This window comes from Tupaia chinensis, unplaced genomic scaffold (assembly GCF_000334495.1).
Source record: "Tupaia chinensis unplaced genomic scaffold, TupChi_1.0 Scaffold138060_1, whole genome shotgun sequence".
Lineage (NCBI taxonomy): Eukaryota > Metazoa > Chordata > Mammalia > Scandentia > Tupaiidae > Tupaia > Tupaia belangeri.
In genome coordinates, this window is record NW_006197961.1 from 841,888 (window position 1) to 850,762 (window position 8,875).

The 8,875-nt window shown below is 49.0% G+C and overlaps 1 protein-coding gene across 1 annotated transcript in view; it reads right to left on the bottom strand.

The window, feature by feature from the left end:
* CACNA1A (calcium voltage-gated channel subunit alpha1 A) overlaps window positions 1–8,875 on the bottom strand; it is a 335,330-nt gene that overhangs the window by 63,973 nt on the left and 262,482 nt on the right. The window contains exons 28-29 of the mRNA XM_027776775.1: window positions 6,419–6,620; window positions 1,854–2,018 (exon numbers count right to left, since the gene is read on the bottom strand). Coding sequence (XP_027632576.1) covers window positions 1,854–2,018; window positions 6,419–6,620 — 367 coding nt within the window. The remainder of the gene's footprint in view (window positions 1–1,853; window positions 2,019–6,418; window positions 6,621–8,875) is intronic.

The window sequence follows — 8,875 nt, forward strand, 5'->3', positions numbered from 1 at the left end:
GTCCAGTGCCTTAGCTATAACACCATCTGCCAGACCTTTTTTTAAAAATTTGCCAGAGGGAGCATATGCTTGTCAGAGACAGAGAGACAGAGAGGGACAGGGAGAAAGCACCTCCTAATGGGACGTGGTCACACTGCAATCCCTTCTCTTCTATCTCTCTCTGTTTTGGGGATTTGGGGCACACATGCATGTGTGGTCGGAGTGATTCTCAAGTTGCTAGGTTTGGGACTTGAACTGTGTGGGTGGCCACGTGGGATTCAGCTGCCTTAACTACAGAGCTGGCCTTCCCACAAACCTTTCTTTTCTCCCTCTTTTTTTTTTGGAGAGGTTTTTGCTATAGGGCGCGTGCGCTTGCCAAAAAGACAGAGAGAGACAGAGAGACAGAAAGCGAGAAATCACCCCCCAGGGGGGATGGCCACACCGCAATCCCTTCTCCTCCATTCTCCTCTCGGGATCTTGGGCACGCACGCACATGCGCCCAGTGTGAGTTTAAGCCACCAGGTCCGGGACTCCAACCACAGTCGACTACACGGGAGTCCAGCGACATAGCCATTACAACAACTGCTGGTCCCTCATTTCCTTTCTTTTCTTTTCTGAGATTTCGGCACTCGCCAGAGAGAGAAACAGAAAGCGAGAAATCACCCCTCAAGGGGTATGGCCACACCACAATCCCTTCTTCTCCATTCTTTTTTCGGGATTTTCGGCATGTATACACATGTACCTGGAGTGATTTTCCAAGTCACTGGTTTCAGGACTTGAACTGTGCAATTAGCCATCTGGGATTCAGTGCCTTAACTTCCATACCACCTGCTAGTCCCTGAAGTGTACGTTTCAAATAGGTTAACTTAAAAAAATATATTTATTTTTATTTATTCTACTTCAGTTTGACTCCAGAGAGATAGAGAGAGAGAGGGAGAGTGACAAAGCAAGCCACCAGGTCCAGGTCTCAAACCAGAGTTGGCCATGTGGGAGTCCAGTGCCTTAACCACCATGCCACCTGCTGGCCCCTTAAATTAGTTAATTTTATATTATGTCCATTTCGCTTCAATAAAAAAAGAGGGACCAGTAGATAGATGGCTTAGTGGTTAAGGCACTGGATTCCCACATGGTCATCTGCGGTTCAAGTCCCAGACTTGGCAGCTTCAAACTCATGCTGGGCACGTGTGCGTGCATGCCCCAAATTCTGAGAGGAGAATGGAGGAGAAGGGATTGCAGTGTGGCCATTTCCCTGGGGGGTGACTTCTCACTTTCCTTCTCACTGTCTCTGTCTCTCTCCAACAAGTGTGTGCGCCCTATGGGCAAAAACCTTAAAAAAAAAAAAAGAGAGAGAGAAAGACAGACAGACAGCTGGATCGTGCATGACCAACTGCATTTTGAGTCTGAACCTGGCATCTTCAGAAACATGCTGGGCACATGTGCATGCGTGCCCAAAATCGTGAAAGAAGGGAGAGATGGAGGAGATGGGATTGAGACATGACTGCCCCCCAGGGGAGGGTTCTTTTTCACTTTCTCTCTCTCTCCGTCTCCTCTCGTCTCTCTCTGGTGAGTGTACACAGCATCCAGCAAGTTAATAAAAAATACACTGTTGCAAAGACAGATACTTCATGCAGTCTTGGGAGGTCAGGGAAGGCTTCCTAGAGGAAGGGGTCTGCAGGTGCAGCCGGGAAGAAGAAGCTGGCCAAGCAGAGTGGGGAGAATAGTGTGGCTGGCCCAGGAAACAGCAGGTGCAAAGGCTCAGAGGCAACCCAGAAGGTGGTGGGTTCCAGAAACCGACGACTATGGTTTGGCTAGGCCAGGGGCAGGAGCGAGGTGGGGGGCCCCCAGCGCCGGGGTCAGGGTGGCCGGGGACTGACCTTCATCATCAGCACGATGGTGTTGAGGGCGATCATAGCCATGATGGTGTACTCGAAAGGCGGGGACACCACGAACTGCCACATGCGGTACTGGAAGCTCTGCTTGTTCTGGGGCATGTGTCGGGTGAGCGGCTTAGCACTGATGGCGAAGTCGATGCAGGCGCGCTGTCGGGGAGACCGGGAGGGACGTGAGCACAGAGGTGGACAGAGGCGGCTGGGCCCCCGAGAACGCCCCATCGGACGCCAGGCCACTCTCCGGGAGCATCCGCTGGAATTTCCCCCTTGGCCATGGGCGGTGCGCGCGCGTGCGCATGCGCAGAACTACTTCCTAAACACTTGGCGGGCACCCCTCGCCCACCAGCTCCCTAACCTTTCTCTTCCGAGCCATCCTATCAGTACCAGTTGCCTGAAACCTTGAGCAGACATCTCCCCGGTTAGCCCACAGAATCCCCTTAGCAACCAGGACCTAACAGCAATAGCCCAACTTTGGCAACGGAGGACAAGGAAATTCCTGATCAGAGAGGTGAAGTCATCTGCTCAAGGGGGCCCAGCAGCGGTCCATTCTATTCCAACGCTGACGTTCAAGTCTGCCCATCCTTTTTTTAAAAAAATTTTAATTAATTAATTTTTTAAAGTTTACATTGATTTATTCACAGCAGTGCAGCATACCACCTGAGATTTTTTCCATCCAGAAATACACTGTGTATTGGCTCAATCCAGCACAGCCACATACGTGTGATCGTCCACAACTAATTTTCCTTTCTTGTTTCCTGTCTATTTTGCTTTTTTCCCCCATCCTTGATTCCCTATCTCTTACCCTCCCACACCTTTTTCTTTCGTACGGAATACTTTCCCCTTTGAGGGAGAGGGAGGGAAGGCGGACCAGGGGTCATTCAGTCTTGGGTGGCAATAACGCAGAAGGAAAAGCGTTCCAGGTCCTTCATTTAGTTTGGGTTTTGACAGTGATGTCTATATTCTGGGACGAACTGGATTTTTGCTCAGAAATACAGGAGTCTTCAAAAAGTTCATGGGAACATGGGAATTATGGAAAAACTAGGTTTGGATTTCAACCAATTTTTTTTTTTTTTTTGCACCCACATGATGGATATTTCAATTCCATTTTTCTTTTAAAAAATTGCCAGAGGGTGCGTGCACTCATTAGAAAAAGACAGGAGAGACTGAGAGAGAGAAGGAGAGGGAGAAAGTACCCCCCAAAGGGGGTGTGGTCATGTTGTCATCTCTCCTCTTTAATTTCCCTATCCTGGTAGGACTTTGGGCACGCATGCACGTACATGCACCCAGCGTGTTTTTCAAACTGCTGGGGCCGAGACTTGAACTGTGGTGGGCGACGTGGAATCCAGCTCCCTTAGCCACTGGGCTATGGGGCAGGCCCAATTCTATTTTTACAAGAACTTTTTGAAGTCACCTTGTATTCAGCACCCCTCTCTGAGGGAGACCACACACCGCTGACATCGGACGTAGTGTGTGACTTAGCGCTGCCTAATGGGATGTGAGCCGAGGTAATAGATGTCACTCCTGGGTGCAAACCTCAAAGGCGAGCCCACAGTCTGTCATACTTTCTTTTTGATCTGGAGCAGCTTTAGAGGGAGGCTGCTCGATCAGCTTGAGAATCAGAATAAAATAACACAAAGAAGAGTCATAACTGATTTGGACATGCAGTGTGGGCAAAATAAGCCCGTTGGTAGATATCAAACTGTAAGATGCTGGGGATGCTTGTTACAGAGGCATAACCTAGCCTCAACTGACTGATACATACTCTATCCAATGCATTTTCTTCTGCAAATCCTATAAAGGGCTGCCCTGCCAACTGGGCTATGTTTAGAAGATGCTGCTGTTTCCTCCCCAGAGACCTCCCCAGAAGCTGGTTCCTGGGTGTGAGTATGTGTATGGGGGAGTGGCTTCCGTTTCTGACATGGGGAATATAATTGAGAAGCAGCACCTCATTCTTCTCCAGGCTGTATTCTTCCATCATCTTGTCCCCCTGCTCTTGGAAGGTGATGATGATCAAGGCCACAAAGATATTGACAAAGAAGAAGGGAAACACCACAAAGTAGACAACGTAGAAAATGGACATCTCCATGCGGTACCCAGGGCTGGGACCCTGGTTCTCAAAGGTGGCGTCCACTGAGTGCTTGAGGACCCTGCAAGGAATGGAGGAGAAAGAAGGAAGGGGTAGAAGGAAGATGAGGGGGCCCGAGAGGCGACAAGAAAGGTGGGGAGAGGGTGAAAACAGTGCAAGGGGAGGGAGATATGGAGGGAAATATTGAGAGGCAATGGAGGACCAGCCTGTGGTCTGGTGGTTAAGGGTGCTGGATCCCACAAGGCTGACCATGCGGTTCTAGTCCTGGACCCAGTAGCTTGAGAAACACGCTGGGTGTGTGTGCGTGCATGCCCAAAATCCTGAAAGGAGGTGGAAACGGTGAAGGGATTGCAGTGTAACCATTCTCCATGGGGGGTGCTGTCTTCCTCTCCTGCTCTCTCTGTCTCTCTCTGGTGAGCGCACATGCCCTCTGGCAAACTTGAAAACAAGGAAGGAAAAGGAAGGAATGAAAAAGAAGGTTGATATCAACGCTTGTTCTTTCTACAGCCACGTAGGGAGGATATCCTATATATCATGATGGCCATTCATTTTCTCAATTGGAACCAGCAGGTGGCATGGTGGTTAAGGCACTGGACACTCCCACGTATGTGATCGCGGTTCAAGTCCTGGATTTGGTGGCCTGCTTTCTCACTTTCTCTCTCTCTCTTTCTCTCTCTGTGTGTGTGTCTCTCTGGTCAAATGAAAATAACTGAATGAATAAATAAAAAATCAAATAATAATTCTTTTTTTAAAAAAGTAATACATATCCTTATGGAACTCTCTAAAATAACAGCAAAGGAGTAGTTACATGAAATTAACATACAACAAAGCTTTCTTCAAACCAGGCGGGCACCCCTCGCCCACCAGCTCCCTAACCTTTCTCTTCCGAGCCATCCTATCAGTACCAGTTGCCTGAAACCTTGAGCAGACATCTCCCCGGTTAGCCCACAGAATCCCCTTAGCAACCAGGACCTAACAGCAATAGCCCAACTTTGGCAACGGAGGACAAGGAAATTCCTGATCAGAGAGGTGAAGTCATCTGCTCAAGGGGGCCCAGCAGCGGTCCATTCTATTCCAACGCTGACGTTCAAGTCTGCCCATCCTTTTTTTAAAAAAATTTTAATTAATTAATTTTTTAAAGTTTACATTGATTTATTCACAGCAGTGCAGCATACCACCTGAGATTTTTTCCATCCAGAAATACACTGTGTATTGGCTCAATCCAGCACAGCCACATACGTGTGATCGTCCACAACTAATTTTCCTTTCTTGTTTCCTTGTTTTGCTTTTTTCCCCCATCCTTGATTCCCTATCTCTTACCCTCCCACACCTTTTTCTTTCGTACGGAATACTTTCCCCTTTGAGGGAGAGGGAGGGAAGGCGGACCAGGGGTCATTCAGTCTTGGGTGGCAATAACGCAGAAGGAAAAGCGTTCCAGGTCCTTCATTTAGTTTGGGTTTTGACAGTGATGTCTATATTCTGGGACGAACTGGATTTTTGCTCAGAAATACAGGAGTCTTCAAAAAGTTCATGGGAACATGGGAATTATGGAAAAACTAGGTTTGGATTTCAACCAATTTTTTTTTTTTTTTTTGCACCCACATGATGGATATTTCAATTCCATTTTTCTTTTAAAAAATTGCCAGAGGGTGCGTGCACTCATTAGAAAAAGACAGGAGAGACTGAGAGAGAGAAGGAGAGGGAGAAAGTACCCCCCAAAGGGGGTGTGGTCATGTTGTCATCTCTCCTCTTTAATTTCCCTATCCTGGTAGGACTTTGGGCACGCATGCACGTACATGCACCCAGCGTGTTTTTCAAACTGCTGGGGCCGAGACTTGAACTGTGGTGGGCGACGTGGAATCCAGCTCCCTTAGCCACTGGGCTATGGGGCAGGCCCAATTCTATTTTTACAAGAACTTTTTGAAGTCACCTTGTATTCAGCACCCCTCTCTGAGGGAGACCACACACCGCTGACATCGGACGTAGTGTGTGACTTAGCGCTGCCTAATGGGATGTGAGCCGAGGTAATAGATGTCACTCCTGGGTGCAAACCTCAAAGGCGAGCCCACAGTCTGTCATACTTTCTTTTTGATCTGGAGCAGCTTTAGAGGGAGGCTGCTCGATCAGCTTGAGAATCAGAATAAAATAACACAAAGAAGAGTCATAACTGATTTGGACATGCAGTGTGGGCAAAATAAGCCCGTTGGTAGATATCAAACTGTAAGATGCTGGGGATGCTTGTTACAGAGGCATAACCTAGCCTCAACTGACTGATACATACTCTATCCAATGCATTTTCTTCTGCAAATCCTATAAAGGGCTGCCCTGCCAACTGGGCTATGTTTAGAAGATGCTGCTGTTTCCTCCCCAGAGACCTCCCCAGAAGCTGGTTCCTGGGTGTGAGTATGTGTATGGGGGAGTGGCTTCCGTTTCTGACATGGGGAATATAATTGAGAAGCAGCACCTCATTCTTCTCCAGGCTGTATTCTTCCATCATCTTGTCCCCCTGCTCTTGGAAGGTGATGATGATCAAGGCCACAAAGATATTGACAAAGAAGAAGGGAAACACCACAAAGTAGACAACGTAGAAAATGGACATCTCCATGCGGTACCCAGGGCTGGGACCCTGGTTCTCAAAGGTGGCGTCCACTGAGTGCTTGAGGACCCTGCAAGGAATGGAGGAGAAAGAAGGAAGGGGTAGAAGGAAGATGAGGGGACCCGAGAGGCGACAAGAAAGGTGGGGAGAGGGTGAAAACAGTGCAAGGGGAGGGAGATATGGAGGGAAATATTGAGAGGCAATGGAGGACCAGCCTGTGGTCTGGTGGTTAAGGGTGCTGGATCCCACAAGGCTGACCATGCGGTTCTAGTCCTGGACCCAGTAGCTTGAGAAACACGCTGGGTGTGTGTGCGTGCATGCCCAAAATCCTGAAAGGAGGTGGAAACGGTGAAGGGATTGCAGTGTAACCATTCTCCATGGGGGGTGCTGTCTTCCTCTCCTGCTCTCTCTGTCTCTCTCTGGTGAGCGCACATGCCCTCTGGCAAACTTGAAAACAAGGAAGGAAAAGGAAGGAATGAAAAAGAAGGTTGATATCAACGCTTGTTCTTTCTACAGCCACGTAGGGAGGATATCCTATATATCATGATGGCCATTCATTTTCTCAATTGGAACCAGCAGGTGGCATGGTGGTTAAGGCACTGGACACTCCCACGTATGTGATCGCGGTTCAAGTCCTGGATTTGGTGGCCTGCTTTCTCACTTTCTCTCTCTCTCTTTCTCTCTCTGTGTGTGTGTCTCTCTGGTCAAATGAAAATAACTGAATGAATAAATAAAAAATCAAATAAATAATTCTGAATTTTTTTTTTTTTTTTTCTAATTTGGGACCAGCAGATGGCATAATGGTTACGTGGTTGGATCCCACATGGCTGACTGCTATTCAAGTCCCAGATACGGAGGCTTGAGAAACACGCCGGGCGCGTGTGCATGCGTGCCCAAAATCCCAAGAGGAGAATGGAGGAGAAGGGATTGCGGTGTGGCCATCCCCCCTGTGGGGTGATTTCTCGCTTTCTGTCTCTCTCTTCTCTCCCTCTCTCTTTCTCTGTCTCTCTTTGGTGAGCATATATGCCCAACAGTGAACACACAAACAAGAAAATTAAAACCAGGGGCCAGCAGGTGGTGTGGTGGTTAAGGTGCTGGACACTTCCTCATGGATGATTGCGGTTCGAGTCCCGGACCTGGCAGCTTGCTTTCTCACTTCTCCCTCTCTCTCTCTCTGGTCAAATTAAATAATAATAATTAAGTTAAATAACAATTATTTTTAAAAAGCTGCAAATAAATGAATAAATACATCATTTAAAAAACTAAATAAAGACTGGTCCACTCTTAGACTTGAATGATTCAGCTTCCCCCATCTTATCCCAGTCCTGAATCCAGTCTGGGAGAAAATGAAATCGTTTTGTGTATGGAGGGGGGTGGCAGTGTGGTCTGGTGGTTAAGGGCATTGGACTCCCACATGGCCAACCGTGGTTCGAGTCCTGGACCTGGCAACTAGCTTTCTTACTTTCTCTCTTTCTCTCTCTCTCACTCTGTCCCTCTCTGGTCAAATTAAAATAAAGAAAGTTCAATAAAAGAATTCGTTTACAAAAATCATTTTGGATTCCATCAAATGGGTTTGGAAAAGGCTACATCGCCACCCCCCTTGGTTATGAGCGGAGGAAGGATTAAGACAAGGTCACCCACGTAACGTGGATCCTTTCTGCAAATCAGGAGCAGGGCGCAGCCCCTGGGGTCTAGGACCTGGTATTTCCAGTGCCTTCCACCCCTCCCGAGGCCACTGCATGGTGACAGTCCCTAGGGTATCCAGCTGGGATGCCAGGAGCCAGCCCCCCCTCCCCTCCAGACGTCCCAGCACTGGGCTGGGAAGGCCCCGGAGCTCCCCCGGGGGATGGAGCGGGGTCTCCAGTGGCCCACTTACTGTGGCCACCCTTCTCCCGTGGACACAGTGAAGAGGGTGAGCAGCGCCCATAGCACGTTGTCGTAATGGAAGTCGTACTTCCTCCACTCTCGGTCCCGGGCCTTCACCTCGTTCTTCTCGTAGAGCAGGTACTTGCCCCTGGCAGAGAGCGTAGGGATGGTGAGTGCATGGCGGAGGGGGCTCTTTGGCTCCCAGAGACGGGAAGGGGCAGAGGGGGCCCATCAACCTCGGCTGGGAACAGTGACACCCCAGATTCCCCCCCTCCCCGGGCCTTATAGTAGATAATATGGGGCCAGCAGTGGCGTGGCGGTTAAGCACGCTGGAGCGTTGGACTCCTACATGGCTGACCGCGGTTCGAGTCCCAGACCTGGCAGCTTGCTTTCTCACCTGCCTTCTCTCTCTCTCTCTCTCTCTCACTTTCACTCTGTACCTCTCTAGTCCATTTAACA